We start from the raw sequence: 24386 nt of genomic DNA, 5'->3' as shown, positions 1-24386 counted from the left end.
AAATCCAGGAATCATTTAGGCTGATAACACTGTCGTATCACTTTTTTCACAAAAAGCAAAATTAATTAAATTGATATCTACAAAGTTAAATTTTTAACACTCGATAGCAATAAACTACATATATGTTTAGTTAACACTACATAATTTGTTGCCCGGAAAACATTAGCTTGTTTAATATCCTTACCATGATCTTGTTATAATCTCTCATATAATCAAAATCACTCAGCCTCTACAAAATCTTCATTATACCTTCTAGCAAATTCTATGAAAGTTTTAGTATTTAAAAAATATATTATTATTTATTTTTAGAGAGCGGGGAAGGGAGGGAGAAAGAGAGGGAGAGAAACATCAACATGTGGTTGCCTCTTGTGTGCCCCCTACTGGGGACCTGGCCCACAACCCAGGCATGTGCCCTAGACTGGGAATCGAACCTCGACCTTTGGTTTGCAGGCCAGAGCTCAACCCATTCAGCTACACCAGCCAGGGCTGAGAGTTTCAGTATTTACAATAACTGTAAAAACCACTAAAATTTTAAAATAACATAGCCCATAGAAAAACATTTCTAAATAAAATTATATATTCCTTTTAATACAAAAATATAGCTGTTATATTCATATCCCCTTCATTCTTATCTTCATCAATATAAAAGAAAGGATCTTTCTTAAAGACCATGAAATATAACAGTTCTGTCCTCAAAAACTTATAACTGTATTTTCCAGTGAGACATTAACAGTGGAAACAAACCGTGAGCAACTACCTTACAAGGAAAGAATGACCAAAGCTCCAAGGAACTGTGCTGTGAGAGTAAGGCCACTAAGTTCAACTGTGTTCCTCTAAATCTGCCTCAAGAAGACAGAAGGCCTCATGAGGAAGTTTTTATTATAATATTGCCAAAACTGTATCACACCTTAAACTCATCAGTATTCTTATTTCTGAATGACTTTTTGCTTGTCTTTTAATAAAAACAGAAATATCGGCCACATTACATTTTATGAATTAATGTGCCACCTCATCACAGACACAGAAGTCCGCTCGAGGGCACGCACATTCCTTCCCTGGGCTCCGCCACTAGCCCCACGTGGAACCTCCCCAGGTCCTTCCTTCCCGCGACAACGGACCAGGCTCACTCAACTCTCAGGTGGTCTAACTGCTCCATGTTATTCTGTTTCTCACTGAGAGAGAACATGCATACACTATATCCACTGTAGCGTACTTTGGGTTTTAGAAAACCCATCCCTTGAATACAATGATTTGGGGTATTTTAATAAGCAAAGAGCTCTAAAACCTCTCTTCCAGATAAGACCCTTAGAATATTTGGCTACAAGACAATGGAATTTTGATAGTGACTGCATACTTACAATATTTCAAATTGTAAATTCTGATAATTTAGAGGAAATGGTGATACAATACAAGGAAACATCTGGCTGTGGTTCAAGTATATTTATCAATCTATCAAGGATTTTGGGGGTGCTTATTGTGTGTCAGGCACTGCACTTGAGCGGTGGTCTTAGATCAGGGTTGTTTTGTTCTCCATGGAACACTTGGCAATGTCTACTGGAATCTAGTGGGCAGAGGGCTGGGCTGTTGCTAAACAATCTACAATGCACGGGACAGCCCCAACAACACGGTTATCTGCTCAAAAATTTCAATAGCACCAAAGCAGGAAAACCCTGCACTAAAGAGGAAACAATGTTGAGCAAAACCAGAGACAGACATTGCTCTCAAGAGTTAAAAAATGTACGTACAGGTCTAAGCATACCAGAGCAGTAAACAGCAGATATTTCCTTGAATGACTTGCTTCTGTTTGCCAAACATTGACGTCAATTTTAAAGCACATGAATTTATCACTGAGCAGCTTGTCATAACTAAAATCAAAAGTATATTTAGAATACAAAACAAACCCTTCCCACAGTCTTTGATACTAGTTCATGTACTTCCACATTGATAATTTTAGATCCTCTGATATCCATGGGGAGGGCAGAAAATGGGCAACCACCTGAGATTTAGAGAGGGAAGTATGGAAAGAAGAAGCTGAGTACCATACACAAACTTTTCCTACTTCCCAATATTGCAGTAGTGAAAATAAAAAGATGAGGAAAAAAAATAAACTTTAAAATGCAATATATGACTGAAAAAAATATTTTTTTAATTGGAGAAAGCAATCATGCTAAGTAGAAACAAAAAAAAAAGCATTCCACATATATGATATGATCTTAGTTACATAAAATACATTAGCATTCAGCAGTGGTCAACATGAGCAGTGGGTTCAGGGGAGATTTTATTCCTCTGATTTTACTTGTCTATATTTTCTATAATATAAGTATATATAACTTAAAATTAGAAATATGTATGCATTTAAATAAAAAAATCCTTTACTGTCTTAAGCCCAAACCAATTCCAGAAGTCGTAGTAATATTATTTGTGAATAAAAAGAAATATGTTATAGGATCTAAATATCATTTCCTACTGTCCTGGCTGGTGTGGCTCAGAGGATTGAGTGCTGGCCTGCAAAGGGTCACTGGTTGGTCAGAGTCCCAGTCTAGGGCGCATGCCTGGATCATTGGCAAGGTCCCCAGTAGGGGGTGCCTCAGAGGCAACCACACATTGATGTTTCCTTCTTTCTCCTCTCTCTACAAATAAATAAATAAATAAATAAATAAATAAATAAATCTTAAATAAATAAGTATCCTACTAATAGAATCCAAGGTTTCTTGGATAAATAAATGGCTGACTCCAAGATTGAAACAGGGAAGATTCAAAATGATACTGGAACATTTTGTGTTAGAAGATACAGCAGCATTGCTTTAAAAAAAAATAAAAACATGGACAAAGCCAAAGCAGGGTTGGATTGACAATGGGAGCTGGGGATGGCTGGGGTGTAGGGAGACAATTGTGCTTGAACAACAATAAACAAAAATCAAAAAATCAAAATAGATCAAGCAACATAGGAACCATCTTGAGGACAGTTTCACTGCCATAACCTGGAACAATGTGAGTACCAAAACAATTAAGGACAGCATCAGATAACAACGCAATAAATAAAATAAGAATCCACAGGCCCATACTCATAACATTCATTTTAAAGGCAGCAAATTTATGTGTGCATGAGGGAAAGAGGAGTAACTGAGCAGAAGGAAACCTTTTCTTTAAGGAGACTGCTGATTAGTAGTCTAATCAGGAGTCTAATCATGGAGGGGGGAACACAGAGTCAGAAAATCACCACTTTTCAATCACTACATAAAAAATTGATTCATGCAAGAGGCATCAGTGTATGCTAAGTGCACCCTGACACACACATGTGTGTGTGGGTGTAGGGGTGCTTGGTGATCATCACCAAGTCTCCTAATGTATAAATGGGACATTTATGTGGCCTCATACATACATTACAAAAGGGAAAACAGTGACTACACATAGTGGAGAATCAAGATACCTTAACCAAGAGGTAACAGGCATCCAATGCCTCTAGATGGTTTACACCTAGCACAGAGCATTGTTTATGCGATATTAAAATCAAAAACTCCTGACCTGGATTTAAGCACAAGGAAACAAATACATATCTAGAGACATTTTCCAAACAACTTGCCCACATTCTTCAAAAATGTCACTGTCTTAAACAAAACGGACCCAAACACTATTGCAGATAAAAAGGGAACCAAAAGGATGTTACTAAATGTAGCATGCAGTCTTGGGGGGTGTGTGAAAGCATGTGGAGAGATACATACATATGTTTGTAGGTATACATATATAACACTATTGGGGTAATTGATATCAGATTGACCACAGTAATAATAAGTATGGTATCTATATTAAATTCACTGAACTTCATTCTTGTACTGTGATTCTGTAAAAGAAGTATCTTGTTCTTAGAAAACACACACTGAATTAGCAAGGTATATAATAAGAGGCAAAGTGTATGCAACCTACTCTCAAATGGTTCAGAAGTAAAAGTTAATATGTATGTGTAGAACCATGGAATAAATGAACTTGGGCAAGTGGGACAGTTGAGGGAGCTGAAAAGTTCCGGGAACCTGACCAACACAGGGCTTTTGTGCATTCCACAACTGCTTAGAAATAAAGCTTGCCACAGAGAGAGGCACTCCAACTTTCAAACCCTTCAGGTTTGCTCATCTGTGAAGAAGGAAATAACCCTGCTGTAGTAATTGCACTCTCTAGGAAAACAAAACAAAGAAAAACAAAACAAAACCCCTCAAATCTTGATTTCAAGATGCTTTTAATACATCACTCTGGCTAATATATGCCTTCCATTTGACTGCTCTGTGTATAAAAAGATATTTAATTTTTAAAAATGCTCTTACTGCTACATCAGAAGAAGGGACTCTTATCCCTGCCGCTAACATGGACTACACATTGGCATGAGCAAACTGTGACCTGCCTGACCATGCCCAGCACTACTGTGTTACTCCTGCCGTGGAAACATTCCCCTATATTACAGTCGGATTGAGGAGAGATTCGGAAGCACATAAAATGAAATTGGATGTTATGAAAGATCACAATCAGGGAAAGAATAAAGTCAACAATGAAAACATGTGTGTGCATGCAAAATAAGGTGCAAGATTTTTAAAGATAAAAAATTCTAATCTCTACTAATCCAAAACAAATACCTAGAGACAAAGTTATGACTCCTGAAGAAAAGACTTTAAAATTTTTAAATAAAATTGACTGTTATTTTTCTACATTTAAAAATACTTATCAAAGGAGTTCATCATCACCAAGCCCTTATTATATGAAATGTTTAAGGGACTTATCTAAGAAAAAGAAGATAAAAAACATGTATAGTAAAATGACAGCAAACTCACAATTATTAACAACCACACCTAAAACAAAAACAAACTAAGCAAATAACTAGAACAGGAAAAAACCACAGAAACGGAGATCACATGGAGGGTTAGCAACAGGGGAGTGGGAGGAGGAGAGAGGGGGAGAAGGTACAGAGAATAAGTAGCATAGATGGTAGATAGAAAATAGACAGGGGGAGGGCAAGAGTAGTATGGGAAATGTAGAAGCTAAAGAACTTATGACACATGAACATGAACTAAAGGGGGGGAATGTGGGTGGGAGATGGTTTGCCAGGTGGAGGGGAATAAAGGGGTGAAAATGGGACAACTGTAACAGCATAATCAATAAAATATATTAAAAAAATAAAAATACTTATCAACAATGGGAGGGTAGAAATGTTGGGGGAGGAAGAGAGGGCTGGGTGGTGGGGAGGGGTGGAAGAAAAAGGCAGAAAACTATACCTGAAAAATAATAAAAAATTGTCATAAAAAGACTTATCAAAGCAAAAATAGATATAAGTACAAAATGTTACATAGTAACTGATTAACAAAATATATTCCAGAATTTACTGATCAAATTAATTTCTTCAGTACAGGATAATTATAAATGAAACCAATAATGCTTTCATTAATCAAAACTCCTGTGGATTATTATTTTTATGAACCCCTTCTTTTATATAGTGTTCAAAAGTGATGAATATACTTTTCAAAGGGCAAAATATACACTGATCAATTCAATTATTAACAGAGTAAATATGAAATTCTGCAAGGTGAGGATTTGTGAAGTCCATACCTACTAAGATATGGCTTTATGTTACCCATTATGTTTATTTATCTCCCTAATATGTGGTCATACAAGCTTATATATTATAATACATACCTCTGGATTATGCGATAAAAATGTGAGAAAAAGGATACTTGGGGAGAAAATAATTCCTTACACATCACTGATTTATAAAATCATCTCACTGTGTACAACGTTGAAAATTTGGAGAAAAAATGGACAAAAGGTATCTATATTCTAATTTGCAATAATGATTACTATGCGCACATTAAGGGTATAATCCTCCATTCTTTTCTTTTTGGTGAATACAAACAGAAAACAAAATTTAATCCACTTCTATCACCTTTTCTAATACAACACCAAAGCACAATTTTAAAAAAATGTCTTGCATGAGAACTTGCAGGTATGTGACTTGACTCAGTGGCATCCTCCAGCACCTGACCTTCAAAGCCAAGTGTCCGCGCATCATGTTAGCGTAATCGGAACCATTTCTCAAAGAGGCAAATTCGTTTGAAATTTGTTAATCACATAGTTCTAAGCTTATTAACAAACAAGATCTAGTAATATAGATCTCTCTATGTTATTTTAATCAACTCATTTAAACTGTAATGCTGATAGTAAAAAAATAAGCAAACAACAAAACAACTAACACAGAATGAAAGAGTATGCACCAAAAATGGTAAAAAAAAAGTCTACTTCCCAATCTTTCTCTCCTGATCTCATGTTCATGGAATGCAGCCCCACTCCATGGAAGTAATATTTTTTAATACTTTAATACTGTCTTATGTATCCTTTAAGGAAATGTTTATGCATACATCAGAATAAATACACATGTGTGTGTACAGAAAATGAGTTGAACATTTGTATCAGGCATACAATATGTACAAGACCATGTGCTATCAAACAATCCATAAACTTACCAATTGTAACAAATGTGCCACCCTGGTCGGGGATGTTGGTAATGGGGGAGGCCATGTATAATATATACTGGGCCAGAAGGTATGTGGGAAATCTCTGTATCTTCCTCTTAATTTTGCTGTGAGCCTAAAACTGCTCTCAAGTTGGTTTACTAAGGCTGATTTTGTGTCAGACCCAAAACTGATGAATGGGAGTATTTATGACTGCTAGTCCAAATGGGAAGTTAGAAGTTACGTTATCACGGCAAGGATGATTAGAGTGTGCTCCTCGACTCTCAGCATTTTAATCAAACAGGAGAGGAAAACAGAATCTTCTGGGGGAAAAAAAAAACCCAACCTCCTAGACTGCTAAACAGTGAGATAACTTGCTTTGGAGCAATTGCTTAAACAACATAGCAATTGACCTTTTGGATGCTAAAAGCTGGTGGTAGGCAAGAATCCAAACATTTCCTCTCTTAAGAGTTCTCTCGACCAAGCCTCTCTCCCGACATTCTCCCAGGAGGGGACCTGCCTAAGCCTGTCTAGCAGACGGAGTTTAATTGAAGGGTTTTACACACCAGAAAGTTACTAACCACACATAACCCTCTTTCACAATGAATGGAGCGTGAACTGTATAGGAATACGAAAGCCAAGCCTAGCCTAGGGTTTAATGGGACACAGTATACTGATGGTATGGACGGTACTCCCCAACACAATTTTATAGGAGTTGACCACACAGACTTAAAAGAGAGAAAGAAACAACCAACCCACCTCAAATACCACAGCACTACAAACTCACTCAAGTATATTTTTGAAAAAACTTCATTCGTATTAATTTAGCAAACATAACTATGGGACTAGTCAATAGGAATGCTAATAACTTATTTATTTATTTTACTTTTTAACTTACAATTGTTATCTGTGACTGCACACCAGGAACCTAAACCTAGACCCTCATGTAACACTCCAATAAGGTTCTGAGATGTCAAACCACTTGCTTGAGATCACGCATTGCATGGGTGGTACCCATGCAAGAGATAAAAGCTGAAAAGCCCCTGCTGGTCAGGGGCGCACACACCTGGAACAGCCGGGGCCAGATCCTGACCGGCTCAGTCTCTGCTGCGTGCACTTGCCCAACAGCCAGCCTAAGTTTGTTGCAGTGTCTTGGGTCATTACTTATATGATTCTCAAAGGCAGCTTTTCATTGCTTAGCTCAGAAATTTTATGATTTAAAATTAGCATAGAGCACACATATTTAGTGTCTATTTAGCACTTGATAAACTGGATGGATTATCATAGGCATATCACCTCCAAAATGTCAAATAGTTTTATAACACTCTTTATTAAGAAAAAAAATGTCTTCAATGAGAGGATTTAACAAAAACCCTGCCTCTGGGGACACGTAAATGGTAGGCAATCTGTGGCACCGTGGTTCTAGCTCTACAGGAGCCAGTTACCAACTGTGTCCTACAGCAGCCCAACTTCAACAAAACCAGTCTCTCGCCCCTACACCAAAGCCCTTTCCTTTCACCAGCAGTTTCCTCGGTGCCACCACCTTGGGGGTTCTCCTTCCTGTTCATAATAACCCCATTCTTTTTACCACGTATACTGAAAAAAACATATGCTCTTTTTATTTCCTTAGAAATAATCACAAATCAATCACAAATCCAGGAAGCCGCTGAGGTTAGTCTGAAAAGCATTAAAGCCCTTTGTGTGAATACACAAAAAAGGAGGACGGACTCCAGAAACCAGCAGCTCACCACGCAGTCTGCACTGCGCTCAGGGTCCACGTCCCTTATCTTTGCTCACCAGTGCCCACGGTCTTCCCGAAGTTTATTTAGAAGTCCTCAGAGATAAGAGTACACCTAACCATTATTTTTTAAGTCTTCATCTAGTGTAAAAATAAGCTGACATATGAAAAGAGAAACCGTCATTTTTACACTTCACATTTTAAGTAATTATTCTTTCCCTATAAGTGAATAAAATATCATTTCCATAATTCAGAGTAGTAAAGCTTGCCAAAGGATTGCAGTCTTTAATATTAATATGGAGGCATTAATCTTCCTTATATGTAATCATTACATTGTTTTCTTTATTTTTGGACACTAAAAAAAAAAGAATGCATCTGATATTCAAAATCTAGAAAGAATAATAGGAGCATTGTCTCCTTGGCATTGGCCAAAAGAACGGTTCCTTCAATGAGTTACCTAAACCTTTATTTTCAAAGAAGATAGTTTACAAATGTGACTATCAGAGCATTTTTTGGCATTCTTCACTTAACTCATGCCAAACCTAGAAGAGGCCACATCACTCCACTTGGCATTTAACTGCCCAAAAGATATTTGCCAAAGAGACAGACTCAGGGCCTCAATACAGACCGTGGAGTAAGCTAACAATGAAAAGGATTCTTGTGTATATTCTGCTAATCTTGGTAGATTATATATTTCTAAAAAATTAAAAATTATTCTAAATCATCAAGGTTTTTTTTTTCCTTTCCCTAACAAAGAAAAAGTGCTGTGGAAAATACTAATGAAAACCACAACCCTGCATTAAAATGATTCGCATTAGTCTGATTATTAAATCCCTGAGTTGTACCTCTCAGGTTTAACTGCTTCAGCAATGTCTTTATTACGTTTATCTACAAAAGTAGCAAAAAAGGGAAAAGTCCAATTGTAAAAGAGTCAAAATAAGAGAATCACAAGAACTGCAATTCCTTTTAGGTAAAGATCAGGTTCCCCGTCTGCATATCTATGCAGACACTTCATTTGCAAAATAAACTTCACAAAGAATTTCCTATTCATTTTCTAGGTGTTTCAGCTATTTATATGTCAGCTATTTTCAGATTATTTCAAATCATTTTGTGCTCAAGGGCAAAATATTCTAATAAGTACCTATTTTTCTTTCACTGTTTCTTTTATGATGTCTACTACCAACTTTCCTATTTCCATTAATTCTTAAGATACCAGTTTATCCATTTCAGTGCAGCCTTGAATTTTGATATCACATCCTATACACCACTCAGGAAGAAGAACACACCATTCCAGTGCTCTTTAAAATCTACTCTACCACTTTTATGATTTTAAAAGTTGATATACTGAGGGAAACGTGGCTTTGAATGAAATAATTTCTATTTCCAGGGCAGTTGGCCATGAAATTACAGCCATTATTTACTTCTAAAATATTTATAGTATGTTATAATCTTTTACAGAGTTTTCTTGGTGGTAGGGGTGGGGGTTGTTCTCCGTTGAATGCTCTCCATTTTCTGGCTTGCCCGTTCTAATTCACCAATACTTTTCAGACTTGCTTCAAAATGTCACTTTCTCCAGGAATCAGCCCTTCCACTGAGCTCTCCGCCCTTGTCTGCGGCAAGCTTTGGCTGGGAACTGGAGAAAGCTCTGTGGAGGAGAGGTCCTTTGAGCTGAGAAGGCTTTTCGTAAAATCTAATATGCAGAAATGGGTAGAGGAGGGCATTCCAGGAGCAAGAAGCAAGGTGGGTGGGCAGAAGAGTAACAACATTGTTGAAATTAGAGCTGAAAGATCGGCAGGAGCCAAGACAGCCACTTAAACATGAAAGAGAAGTCCTCACCCTCCATGTGATCTTCATTTCTATGGTTCTGCTTGGGGGAAGAAGGTACAGAAAATAAGTAGCATAGACGGTAGGTAGAAAATAGACAGGGGGGAGGGCAAGAATAGTATGGGAAATATAGAATCTAAAGAACTTGAGACACGTGGTCATAAACTAAAGGGGAAGGAATGGTGGGGGAGGGGGTGTGCAGGGTGGAGGGGAATGAAGGGGGGAAATAGAACAACTGTAATGGCATAATTAATAAAATATATTAAAAAAAAAGAAGAAGTCCTCAAAGATGCCTAACCCATGGGCTGACCCAACAGGGCAGAGCTGCAGGATGGTTACCTCAGTCCCTGTCGTTTGGGGGCTGGCCTGTCTCTGGGAAGACCACATGTATGTAGGGACAAAGACCATGTCTTATCCTTTGTGATTCATGGAATATAAGAAATGCACACCAAGTTTCTTATTAATGTACAAAATAATTTCAATCCTGAGATATAATTACTAAAATTATATCTCCTAGGACAGTCTGTCTTTACCTTTAAAAATAATTATCTTCCAAAATGTAGGAATGCTCATACATAACAAATACTCATGTCTATACAATTTTACTTTGAAATGATTGATTAACTAGGCCCATAATTATGTTGTTCACGTATGTCCCAACTGCAAAAATAGAACTGGCGCTAAAAGTAACAATTCTATTTTTACATAGCATTGTGTAGTCCACAGAATATCCTCAAGGATTCTCAAAGTCACCCTGTAAATACAGTTAACATCCCTGTTTTAGCTATGAGGAAACTGAAAGCAAGAGAGATAGCCTTGGAATATAAGTCTCCACCTGGAGGTAGGAGCCTTCATTTCCCCACTCCACTTCCCACCCTTCCATAATCTTTTCCTACCACACAAGAAGAGGTTCTCAATGAGACAACAGACCAGGAAGACATTTTACTCAGAGGTTGATGGATGCTGTTTTAAGGGCTGCTTTGTCTGTAGACTATCATAATCCTACAATAGATAACCATGTGACCAGAGATAACTCCACCTTTCCAGCTTAATTGTGTTTATCGGGAAGGTGACTGCTCATTCACTTATTCCTTCTGATGCAGAGATAGTTCTCCATTCTTAATTACTGGAACAGTGTTATTATACCCGGAGACAAGAGGCACCAGCCTAGAGTTTTGAACTCCACAGTGACATATATAATACAGACATGAGTCTCACTTGGACACACACAAATGTGTACTTCAGTATTACCTGCCAGTGATACTGGATTGGCTGCATTGTCCTTAGACATTATAAAGACTTGGCTTTGAAGCTTAATTAAATATTCTCTAAAAACACTTCAAAGAAAATCTGGGGACATGTGTTATAAGTGATACAAAAAATTTACAGTTTGGCCCTGGGAAACAATGACATTTAATAAGTCCAAAACCTAATAAAAGAAACTTAAACATTAAGGAGCGTAAGTTATGAAGGTGCAAAAATCCAAAAAGTGAGTGACAAAATAACCATTTAATTAAACAAGCCCCGAGTAAGGATATAATGGGCATGCCTGCCCTGAATCTGGTCCTGGTTTCCCAGTATTAATATATTTACCCTAATTGTGCTGATATTCTTCACAATCATTTTGGTACACTTTTTTTTTTTTTGAGGAAATGCCTTCTGAGTTGGTTTATGAGACAGAGAAAAAAAAATCAGATCCCCACTTCATTCACATTTTGATTTTCTCAGTTAAACTAAATGTATTTGCACCCCTTGTTCAGACTTGTCTGAGAATTACTTTGTCAGTTTCCAAAAAGATGAAGATCAGCTGCCAGGAAGATATTCGTGAGCCTGTGATACAGCACTGAGTAATGCCACCTACCTTTAGTTTTGTGGAGAAGATGAAATGTGAAGTGAACAGTTTATGAAAATGTTCACAAGACAGTCTCTTGTAGATTTGGTGTGAACGTTTTAGCACTGAAATGAATAATTGCATAAGCCTCACTCCAAGTATAAAGAAATTACTTTCTTATGTTTTGTTAAAAAACCACAACAATTTTTTTACAGGTTGTAATACTTCCAAATTTTACTTCAAAAACTTCATTATGGAAAATTTCAACCATATCCAAATGTAGAGAGAACAGTCTAATGAAGTCAACGCACTCATTGGCCAGCTTCAATCGCAGGCAGGAGTGTCCCATTTGTGCTTACTCAGTCCCTGTCCCCCACTGCCACGGAATTATTTTGAAGCAAATCTTGATGTTATTATCATCCCTCCCTTAAGTAATTTAATTTAGTACATAGCTCTGTATGATAAAAGATCTTTTAAAGTGTAACATTATTTTCACACCTAAAAGATAAAATTCCTTAAAATCATCAAATATCCAATCACTCAAGAAATGTAGGACCTAAATATAAGAAAGTCAAATGTCAAGAAAAACATTACTCCAAAAAGGTGTGATACTCAAAAGTGAGATATTCCCCATCAGTAAAGAGGAAACATTCTCTTACAGCAGAGAGCTAGAGGTCAGGGGCTTTAAGGGGGAAATCCAAGAGCAGTATGCAAAATCTGTGACATGTGTACATGAAAAAAATGTTTTTCTTGGTTGATAGCATTCATCAGAATGTTAAACAGATTGAGACTAAAAACATTTAAAGAACTTCTGCCACAATCACCTCCAACTGCCAGGAAGAATTAGTCAGGGAGGGAAACAAATCCACCTAAAATAACTTAGAGATCAAACTGAATTCAACTCAGCATCTATTGAGCATACAGTAGATGCAAGACAATGGGTTACACTGCTGATAACAAAGGTAAATTAGCCCTAGTTAATTTATACTTGGGATCGAATAGAGTAATATGGCTATAATAGAATGTAGTTTTAAAAAAGTGTCTGCTTTAGCCCTGGCCAGGTGGCTCAGTTGGTTGGAGCATCAACCCATGCACCAAAAGGCTGTGAGTTCAAGTGCCAGTCAGGGCACAGACCTAGGTTGTGGGTTTGATCAACAGTCGAGTCATGTATGGGAAGTAACTGATCAATTAGTGGAGGATTAAAAAAAATGCCCGCTTTAGGTATTTTTATGGGGACCCATATGAAAAAGCAATGGTATTACTTGAGGGGGGGGTGTATAACACCAGGGTCCTAAGATAGGAGAGAATTGCAGAGGATATCAATAATTGTGTCATGAACACATGTGGTGTTCCCTTGCAACCCCTGGCTGAGGACAGGAATACAAGTGATCACTGGTGTCTGTTGGCCTCACTAGCTGGGGGGGGAGTAGAGGTGATCATGGAGATGGAGAGAAGAGATTATAGTAAGTAGTATTTTGGAAATTGAACAGTCCTTCACATATGGGGAGAGGGAGCTGGGGAAGGGGGAAGGGCAGCCATTCCAGGAAGAGAAGAGCAGAAACAAACGGGTGGAAATTACTGGCATGTTAGGGAACCAGCAGTGTGGTGACCTTACAGCAGAGTGTGTGGGAGGAGCTGGCTGGCTGGAAATGCCTGCTGGGACCAGAAGTTGGAGCCTTCCAGGCCAGAACTGAGCCTCTATTCTGTGTCCAGAGAAAAGCCATCTACACATTTAAAGTGAATCAGTTCTGTCCTTACAGAGTATGTCTCACTCTGGGGCAGACGATGGGTGCCCAGTGTTTATTGAACTGGTGGTGCCATGAATTAGCTGGATGGGGTGAGGTGAGCAAGAAGCAGGCTACTTAGGAATCAACTGCGACGGCCAGGGGAGATCTAGAGGGATAGTAGTAAAGCGACAAGGGGACATTTCAGACATTTTAGAAACCATTATTTTTAAAAAGGTGAAGAGAAAAATATAAGAGAGAACAAAGCATCACACAGATTCTATTACACAGTGTGGAACAGTGTTAGTATGCTCCCATTTCTGTAAAAAAAACAAAACAAAACAAAAAGGAAACATATATATAAAAGCTACAAATACAAGTATGTAGATAAATACACATAGATGTCATTGTTTGTAGGGCATAGAGGAACTGGGAGACAGGTGAGAGAGACTTTTGTCCCTTTGGCATGCTGAACCATATGACTGCTTATGAGTTAAAAAAATGTCTAAGTTCTTCCTTACTGTCAGCCACATAGACAGAAAACTGGGAAAAGGGAAAAAGTTTTGGAGACAGATCTAGGTTTCATTCTAGCTCTGACTCTTCCTAACTGTGGGGTGTGGACAAATTAATTTCTTTTAATCTCTGTCCTCTTATTTGCAGAAACAGATAATACTGGCTACCCCGGTCTCTATAACAATAATGAAAAGAATCCTACACAATGCATCTGGTAGAATACCTGGCAGAGACTAAATAATAAGTAGTTGCTACTTTACTGTCAACAAAATTTATCTGATTTAGTATATTCTTAGTGTAAGAGAAGTTCCTTGATCAAGTTTAAGACGTGCTCATTAGCTACTCTTATTCTCACATTAAATATTTACACTGTACAAAATGATTAAGTAATCCACCTGATGAACACTATCCATTACATATCTGTTTCTAGAAATCTAAGTTTCAAAAAGTGAAGGATAGCCTTTTAGATTCCCAGTCAGGGCACATGCCTAGGCTGTGGGTTCAGTCCGTGCTTCAGGCACTGCAATAGGCAACCCACCAATGTTTCTCTCCCTCTGGTTCTTCCTGTAAATTTACTGAAGTCATGTATCCACAGAGGACTACTACATACAAACCAGGTGTCATAAAGTACTAAGAAATAATAGTTGTTATCCTCAAGGAACTGACAACCTCAGTGAGACAACCAGGTGTGCCCTTCAAGTAACCATGGCCCAGATTTGGCACAAGAGATGGAAGTACTGTCAATGAAAACCCAATTCTGGCCATGCATTTGCTGTAAGATGTTAAGTCACATGTTAGGGGAAGTTACTCTGCAAGCATTTTTTTTAGGTGGGTTTCTTCCCTATGGTACTATGTTTTAAAATCAATTGAGATGGCAGCAGTAACAGCATTCCAAATGTTAAAAAAGACCATCACTCTCAAGTCTTACTACATGTTTGAACAGTCACATCATTATTAAAGCATCATCAAACAAAAGTTTCTTTGTTATACATTGAGATGAATAATTTCAAACCATTTTCATGTGAGATGTTCTGGCTCAGATCTGCCCCAGCCTGTAAAGATGAAGGAGGTTTCGAAAAGAAGATAGCTGGGGTTTAAGAAAGATTTTTGTTAAAGGCAGGAAATAATGATGAACATCTTCCAGGATTTCGGAAATGTTGGTGAATGCATCAAAAAAAAAAAAAAAAAAAAAAAAAAAGGGCATGAGGCCAAAGGAAAATGCATTTCACTTCATAATACAGCACTGTGGGAAGAAAGAGTGGTGGGGACACTTAACAAAACCAAGGAGATAATTATTCAAGTATTTCTCTTTGAAGCAGATGGGTCTTGGGAAAAACATCATACTAGTCTGTAGAGAAACAACAGTATAATGTACACACTCATTTCTAAAGAAGCGTTTATTGATGCTGTAAATATGTTATGGATGTGCGCCTTAGAGGGATGACTGCCTTCATACTAGCAAGCAAGTCTTGCTTCCGAGCACAAGAAGGTACACACTAGTATTTACCCCCTAGCTGTTCTATGGTCAAAGCCCCAGTCTACTAAGTATTACAGTTGAGTGAAGACTGGATTAAGAGGCTAATCTAACGCTATGTATGGAAGCAACACCTATTTAATCACTGTCCCCTTCCTCCTACCTCCCTGTTTCCATAAATTTCCAGATAAGAGTTACAAAGAGACTGGGAACTCTAGCACAGCCGTGAGGTCCTTCCTCCCCCCTCATACCAGGTTCTCTCAGAAACCAAGTATTAGTGCAAGTGTAAATTGCTTCCAAACATCCTTAGCAGGCACCATAAGGTGAATCAGATCCGGTTTTCTTCTACAGCTCCCACAGAGGACAGAGGAGATGACAAGTAGTGCGCGCGTGTATGGTGGTGGTGAGGGGGAGGCTTGCCAAAAGGTAACTTCCTTCTCCCTCCCCACCCTACCCCAACCCCCAGAGCTCGGAGCCTCAGCCCGGGCCTTCGGAAGCCGCGTCTGGCGGTACCACGCACGAGACGATGTGCCCCCTCCACTTCCCACCGCGTGGCGGGCTCCCACCCCTTCGCGGTCCCAGAGTCTCCCCGCGCGGCGAAATGTGGCGAGTGGCGGGTCTTTACTCGGAGGCACTGATAAGTGGTATAGAAGGTTAATGTGGTCCAGGGGGATGCTTCCCCACCGAGAGGCAGGAAGCTGCCCCAGCACGCACATGCTTCCTCCCGGCCAGCCACGGCCCGAGTGGAAGCCCCCTGCGGAGCGACCGACCCGGGTTCCGCAGCCCTCCCGGCTACCCCGGCCCCACCTAAGTAGCTTCTCACCTGTCCAAGAAGGTAGCGGCGACGCGCGAGGCTAAGAGCTGCGGCGAGTCCGGCAGCGGTAGTGGCAGCGGCAGCAGTGGCGGCCGCAGACAATGGAGGAGTGAAGGACAGACACATTGACATCGACACACGGCGCCCGGCGCAGTCCCGCCTCCCGCCCCGCCCCTCCCCGCCTCCCAGCCCGCCCCTGGCCCGGGCCGCTCCACTCCAGAGAAAATGGAGGGGGCTTAGCTAGAGCCGGACCCTTCTGCCCGCTCCATGCCGCCATCGCCGGACACGGAAGTTACAGGTAGAGAGTTTAAATGTTTCCTGTCCCTAAATAGGTGAAGCTGACAGAATGGGGGTGGGAAACGTGTAAGAGGAATTTAACGCCCCCCTCTGGTTTTCGCCATTTGTTTTTTTCTTCCCAGGCTGATCCAATGGGAATCTCTGATTGCCGCCTCCTGAACCGCCCCCACCATCTGGGCCAATGACGCTGGCCCAAGGGGGCGGTGACTGCCGCTGGGCCTGCGGAGACTGCCGGCTCGGCTCGCCGGAGCTCGCCTGCTGCTCGCCAGCCCGCGAAGAGCGGCGAGAATTCGAACGCTTCCGCGGTGTTCTGGTCTGGAGCTGCCCCAGTGCGGCTAGGGTTCCTAACATAGACACCGCGTTTCTTTCTAATACTACCCGACAAACAAAATAACCTTCAAGCTGGCGGGAGCAATGGTTCACATAGAGAAAGGCGAGCTGACCCAGGAGGAAAAGGCTCTGCTGGAAGTCATCGGAAAAGGTATGGGTGCTGGGCTGCGACGGAGGAGCTGCCAGCCTGGCCCGGGGGCGTGGCGGAGCCCGGCGAGGGGGGTGGGGCACTTCAGCCCTGCGGACCCGGGGCTCCGGTCTTGCGGGGACCGGGAGATAGCGTTTCTCCTTTTGGTGTGGGGCTGGTGGAGGGGGCGGAGAGGTGGGAGGGACAAGCACTTCTTGGGAGGTAGCGGAGGTTGGACAGGTCCATCCTCTAAACCGGCTTTTGGGAAGGTGCACATTTACAGGCCTCTGCTCAGATTAGAGTGAGCGACCCCGGGGTGTGGGCTCCGGGATGTGCATTCTATAACACTCCTAAGGTGATTTTGATCGCGGTCTGCCTTGGCGACTGTGGCCTAGTAGTTTAACGTTCTTGACCGGGTGTCTAAAGGGCCTTTTCGACTTCCGGAGGCCGAAAGATCTGGATTCCTTAGCTGTCCCCGGCCCCGCTTGTGGGAGGAGGGTGCTAAGAAAAAGGCTTCTTGATTAGGGTACAGAACAATTTCTATAATTTGGCCCTTTGGGGCTTTTGCGTCTAGGACCTTCCGGCTTCCTTCTAGAGGACCCCGGCCGCCGCGAGAACCCTCAGAGAAGCGAGGAGTTTGGCTAGGCGTCCCCACCTTCCAGCGCTCTCCGCAAGGAGATCGTTGCGCTCTTTCGCGCTTTCCCTTCCACTCTCCCAGCGCGTGTCCAGCTTCCGCTGCTCGGTGTGGTAGGGAGGGAGACGCAGGCCCGGGGGACGAGCCAGAAGCCATGTTTTCCCCTCATTGCCTAGTGCGTCCCAGAGGAGTTCCCAGCTAGTCCCGTTACCTAGCAGGTCACATCAGCGTGACTATGTGGCTTCTGCTTAGTCAAGGCGAGGGGATTGGGTGCATTGGACTGCGGGCATAATGTGGTTTTAACCTCAAGATTGAGAAAGCCACGTGTGTACTCAAATGGCAGAGAGGCCAATCATTGAAGTATAAAGGTTTCCCAGGTTCCAGTCTTGTTTCTAAGTAGCCAGGCTCAAATCTGCTTCCCCAGAGAATATGGCAAATTATTTTTCATAGCGACAAGGAAAATCTAAATGGAAAAGAGGAAAAAAATCTGATCTGAACTTAACAGGTGTGCTGATGAGACGAGCTCATCCTATCCGATATCAATTTTAAGTTAGTCACAGCTGTATTTATCATAAATGCTCTTTGTCTGGAATTGTGGGATTTGGGAGTGTCGTTTTTTTGTTCTTCAGGGTTCTCACTGACCTTTTTGGCACTGCAGCCTTCATGCTCTGCCTCTCGGTAATTTTTCCCTGACTTTGTGCTCTGGGGCCCTATTCAGCAAACATGTGAGTTCCAGCTATATGCCAGGTACCCTACTGGGCATTAAGGAGACCAGGGATGAACTTAAGGATCCACCAGAGATGCGACTTGTGTTTTTAAGCAATCCAGACCTACTACATTCTTCTAAAAGTCCAAACAAGTGAGCAGTTTTATAAAGTGGGTCTCTGTGTAAGGGGTTAGTGGTGGTGGTGGTGAATGCTTGAATATATTCTTAGGTGTCCACCAGTTTTTATTTTAAAGATAAAAGAGAATAAATGTGAGTTTAATTGGGTTAGTGCTGTGGTATTTCCTCGTGCGTGTCAAAGGTGAACCAGTGCGCAGATGCTGTGTTTCATGGGTTCTGTTGGCCCAAGAGGATGAGAAAAGAGCTGAGATGGACTTAGTGTGTATTGCATTCTTGTCAAGTGAAGGGACATTTGACTTCACTATATGCTCAAAAGTAATGGGGAATATGAGAAAATGACCATTATAGACAACTTTTACTAAATGTTAGTGAGTCAGTCATAATTATTAACACTTAACATGTATTGATGGATTTAATCCTGATGAGGTAGGAATTATTGTTAAACTACGACGTTAAGAGAGACAACTATAGGGCATGTGGGAGGCAACCACACATTGGTGTTTCTCTCCCTCTCTTTCTTCTTCCCCTCCCCTCCATCTAAAATAAAATAAACACTTCTGCCAAGATGGAGGCGTAGGTGGAAACACTGCCTTCTCACACAACCAAGTTTAAAGACAACAAAATTTTAGTAACAGAAAATGCAGCCAAAACACAGAAAATTGAACTTTTCGGAAGTCTGATAACAACGAAGTCTACAGCCGGACTGGTAAGAGAGGTGGAGCCAGTGACTGGCTAAACGGGGTTGCGCAGGAAAACTCGGTCAGACCGACCCAGGTGCGTGGCGGGTGGCAGTTGGCGGATCTCAGGTGTGGGGTTGCCACGGGTGGACCCAGTGAGGGCGCAAGGCAGCAGGCTGACCACGGTCACACATTTGCGCACAGATAAACCAGCGAAGGAATGAGCAGTAAGACAGACCGTGCAGGCCCCAGAGGTGGGAAGCAGCAGAGGGAACTGCCATTGTCCCTCTTTGACCCCGCCCCTACATACCTCGTCACAACCCAGGGACCTGGGTGGCCCTGCCCTGGTGAACACTTAAGGCTCCGCTCCTCATACTTAACGTGTGCGAACAGACCAAAAATGGCTCAAGAAGAACTCAAAGCCCCAGAGCCCATAACTCTAAGTGACCAAGAAATAGCAAAACTTTCAGATACACAGTTCAAAACACTGGTGATCAGGATGCTCACAGAACTGGTTGATTTTAGTCACAAATTAGAGGAACATATGAAGGCTAAACTAATTGAAATGAAGGGAAATGCACAGGAAAGCAATAGTGATGGAAAGGAAACTGGGACTCAAATCAAGGGAGTGGACCAGAAGGAAGAAAAAAATGACCAAACAGAAAAATATGAAGAAACAAGAATTCAAAAGAATGAGGAGAGGCTTAGGAACCTCCAGGACATTTTTAAATGCTCCAACATCTGAATTATAGGGGTACCAGAAGGGGAAGAGGAACAGCCACGACTGGAAAACTTATTTGAACAAATAATAAAGTAGAACTTCCCCAATCTGGCAAAGGAAATAGACGTCCAGGAAATCCAGGAAGCTCAGAGAGTCCCAAGGAAGTTGGACCCAAGAAGGAACACACCAAGGCACATCATAATTACATTAGCCAAGATTAAAATGAAGGAGAGAATCCTACAAGCAGCAAGCGCTAAGGGGACAGTCACCTACAAAGGAGTTCCCATCAGGCTGTCAGCTGATTTCTCAAAAGAGACCTTACAGGCAAGAAGGGGCTGGAAAGAAGTATTCCAAGTCATTAAATCCAAAGACCTACAACCAAGATTGCTCTATCCAGCAAAGCTTTCATTTAGAATGGAAGGGCAGATAAAGTGCTTCTCAGATAAGATCAAATTCAAGGAGTTCATCATCACCAAGCCTTTATTATATGAAATGTTAAAGGGACTTATCGAAGAAAAAGAAGATAAAAAATATGAACAGTGAAAGGACAGCAAACTCACAGTTATTAACAACCACACCTAAAACAAAAGAAACTAAGAGGACAGCTAGATCAGGAGTGGAAACATAGAAATGAAGATCTCATGGAGGGTTAGCAACAGGGCAGTGGGAGGAGGAAAAGCGGGGAGAAGGTACAGAAAATAAGTAGCATCGATGGTAGGTAGAAAATAGGTGGAGGGAGGGTAAGAATAGTGTGGGAAATATAGAATCTAAAGAACTTGAGACACGTGGTCATAAACTAAAGGGGGGAAATGGTGGGGTGGGGGGTGCAGGGTAGAGGGGAATGAAGGGGGAATAGAACAACTGTAATGGCATAATCAATAAAAATTTTTAAAATAAAATAAAAATAAAAACAACAAAAAAAGAGAGAGAGAGAGCTTATGAGAGAGGTGGTTAACATGCAGGGCTGGAATCTTAGTCATTTGATGGTGACGTGGCCTTGGGCAAGTTACTGTTTCTGAGCATCAGATTCTTTGTGTGAAAAATGGTACCCACTTCACAATATTATTGCGAGGATGAAATGAGTTAGTATATGTAAGGCATTTAAAATACTACTTTTGTTGGGTGTTAATATGGTAATCTTTACTTTATAGACAAGAAAAGCAATGAACTGAGAAAGTGGATAACTTGCCCAATGTCACATTAAGTAATAAGTGGTGGAACAGAAATATCACATGGCCTAGAAATACACTGAACTTGAAAATAAACTAAACAAGTAAAACCAGCACCATAGCCATCCCTACCATATTCACTTTTAGAGACAATTTAAGCAAAACATTATAATCTGTCAAGTTAATTTTAAATGTTATTGATTTGGTGCATTTAATTTATAAACTACTTTTGTAAAAAGATTTTTTATTTATTTTTAGACACAGGGTAAGGGAGAAAGAAAGGGAGAGAAACATCAGTGTGTGGTTACCTCTCACACACGCCCCCCTGGGGACCTGGCCTACAACCCCGGCATGTGCCCTGACTGGGAATTGAACCAGTGACCCTTTCATTTGCATGCCAGTGCTCAATACACTGAGCCACACCAGCCAAGGCTATAAAATAATTTTTGATTAATAGTTAAATAAAGATTATTTAAGTTTATATATATACTCATTCAAAGCATTAAAGAAATGGGTGTTTGTACTTCGTTTCCCCTTTACTACATTTCTCAACTTTGAGGAGCATTGGATTAGTAAATACTTGTACTTGGAACTAACAGTACAGTTTTAGCCAAATTGTAGCCTCCCATCTTGTGCAATGGGAAATAAACTCAGCAAAGTTTTGAGTGCCTTCTTCCTGCCAGTCACTAACTACCCGCCAGAAGTTAAGCAGACTGTAAGTGGGACTTACAGTCTAGAGAATAATGCACAGTGTTTCTGGACACATTAATTCATAGAGAAAGATTTTGTTTACTTTTAGAGAGATGGTAAGGGAGGGAGAGGGAAAGGGAGGGAAACATCTATGGGTTGCTTCTCGCATGTCCTCAACGGGTCTTTGGGGGAGGGACCTGGCTCACAACCTTGGCTTGTGCTCTCACAGGGAACTGAACCGGTTAACCCCTCTCTCAGTTTCCAGGCTGGCGCTCAATCCACTGAGACACACCAGCCAGGACTAGACACTTTTAGAACAATTTCTTCTGAGTGAATTCACATGCTAGGTATTCTGCGGACTGATTTTTGTTAGAATGCCAAGAAATTCCAGATGAAACTCAGAAGCTGTTTTCTATGTGCCCATTTAAATCATAGTTAATGACAGCTTCCATTTTGCAACATTTAAGAAGGGAAAATTGAAATCACTGAATCTCATTGAACTGTCTTGTATAACTTGTAGATTGACCCATTTTTCTAACTTCTGGTATCTTTTTCCTTAGACACCAAGGAAGTACTATGTCAAAATCAATTTAACCTTCTTAAGGATATAAACCTAAAATCTTCCATTTACTTAATTGTTTAGCACTTGAAATCACTGGAATCACTGTTGCCAACTTAACAAGAAAGTAATGTTTTCACTGTTTTTTTTTTTCCATTACTTGTGTAAAAGCAGCTATGAACAGACTTGGATAGTAAGGTTTATTCTACCAACTTTTGAGGTATGATGAAAGTATGATAAGTGGTGCACACTTAAACTGTACACTTTCTTAAATCAGTTTTTGACTTACATATACACCCACGAAACCATTACTACAGTCCAGATAATGAACAGTTCAGTCGCTCCAAAAGGCTCTTTATGCCTTTTTATAATCTTTCATTTCATCCACCATGGTCTTCAGGCAACCACTGACAGGTTTTTGTCTCTATTTTCTATTCTACAATTTCATATAGGTGAAACTATACCATAAACTCTCTCTTCTTTTTATGTGACTTGTTTCACTTAGCGTCATGATTGTGAGGTTCATCTGTGCTGCACCAATAGTCTGTTTCTTATTTTCTTCTATTTCATTTGCTTATACATTCAGTTTGGTGGACATTTCAGTTGTTCCCAATTTTGGACTATTAAAAGAAAATCCTGTTCTAAGTTACCTTGGAATTAATAACATTATTTATAGTACCTTTATGTTTTAGAAAGATTCAGGTCTACTAATAATTACAGTGTAGAGTTCAAAGAAAGTTATGCAACCTCTATGGGGTTCGTTGTTTTGATTTACAAAACAAAAGCTCTTTACTTATTCTGATTTTTAGGCAATGGTTCATAATCCAATTTAAGGCTGATTTATTAGTCTAAAAATAAATGTGAGTGAGAACTTTTAGAAACTTTACACTTACACAAATTTACCATTTCAAGGTATGTAATAATTAGAAGTTTCCACTTTTAAAATACATTTATAGCTATATGCAGTTAAAGGCATATTGTTATTTTAAAAATTTAGACACTTTAAATATTTTATATGTTTAATATATATATATATATATATATATACACACACACACACACACATTATAGCAACTAACAAGACAAATAGTCTTTTAAGTACTTAACTTGAATATAGATTCCTTAAAACATCCCTTTTGGGGATCCCACTAAATGATTGAAAACCATACATACCCAGATCTCATGGTATATGATGAATTGCTGGAAACAGAAAGGTCACATGTTTTTTTTGTTTCTCCCCTCTTTGGGCTATGGTAAGAGGTCATTGGTTCCCATGTAGATAGTAGAAATGTCACAGCAAATGACACTGTGCTGCTCTGCATATAAAATAACAAGAGCCGGTAATACGCACTGAGGGCTCACTCTGGGCCCTGCGTTAGGACAGGACCTTAGTTCCCCTGTGAACCTTATGGGATGGATACTACTATCTGCTGCACCGATGAGGAAACCGAGGGTTGCACAGGGCTGGTTCCGTTTCACAGCAGTCCTGTAGTGTGGTACAAGAGAGGGCAAAAACAGAGAACATCACTGTTAGTATCATTTCTTCTCTGCTAAAATGCTGGTATGTTCAGGTAAGTTGATCAGTCCCATTCTAATGAGGCAGGGTGGGTTGTGTTCCCTTCTTTGGTTGAGCAACTTAGAGAAATTCTCAAAAGGAAAACAAGTCATTAAATATTACTTTCATCAGTTATAAGTGTTAATTTTTGTCTCTGTTGAAGGTAAATGTTGGCTCATTTTATATCCCCCTTATAGTACAATATCTCCCCATCTTAAGAGTATGTTAAATCAGATTTAACATATTTCTTCCCAGAGTAAAGCAATTAATATTTTAAACTTAATTACAAAATAGTATTTGAGAGTCTACTATAGACAGTAAGGTATGACAAAAAGTAAAAATCCTTTTGCGTGAGTCCTGTTTCACATTCTTTGCTA

General features: G+C 40.3%; 2 protein-coding genes across 4 annotated transcripts in view; one reads left to right on the top strand and one right to left on the bottom strand.

Annotated features, from left to right (window-relative positions):
* BZW2 (basic leucine zipper and W2 domains 2) overlaps nt 1-16558 on the bottom strand; it is a 60763-nt gene extending 44205 nt beyond the window's left edge. Inside the window, exon 1 of one of the 2 annotated variants that reach the window (XM_037163902.2) lies at nt 16416-16558. The gene's annotated coding sequence lies outside the window, so the exon portion shown is untranslated. Of the gene's footprint in view, nt 1-11911; nt 11988-16415 lie in introns of those variants that run through there. The other variant, XM_037163900.2, reaches the window with a different exon arrangement.
* A 55-nt stretch (nt 16559-16613) lies between these two features.
* The window catches only part of ANKMY2 (ankyrin repeat and MYND domain containing 2), a 34817-nt gene continuing 27044 nt past the window's right edge, over nt 16614-24386 (top strand). The window contains exons 1-2 of one of the 2 annotated variants that reach the window (XM_037163885.2): nt 16614-16704; nt 16826-17184. In XM_037163885.2, coding sequence (XP_037019780.2) covers nt 17118-17184 — 67 coding nt within the window. In that variant the 5' untranslated portion in view covers nt 16614-16704; nt 16826-17117. Of the gene's footprint in view, nt 16705-16825; nt 17185-18528; nt 18654-24386 lie in introns of those variants that run through there. The other variant, XM_037163886.2, reaches the window with a different exon arrangement.

The sequence above is a fragment of the Artibeus jamaicensis genome, unplaced genomic scaffold (genome assembly GCF_021234435.1).
Source record: "Artibeus jamaicensis isolate MK-2021 breed Jamaican fruit bat unplaced genomic scaffold, CSHL_Jam_final contig_923, whole genome shotgun sequence".
In the NCBI taxonomy this organism is placed as follows: Eukaryota; Metazoa; Chordata; class Mammalia; order Chiroptera; family Phyllostomidae; genus Artibeus; species Artibeus jamaicensis.
Note: the sequence above shows the minus strand (reverse complement) of the source record. Positions and strands in the feature narration are given on the sequence as shown.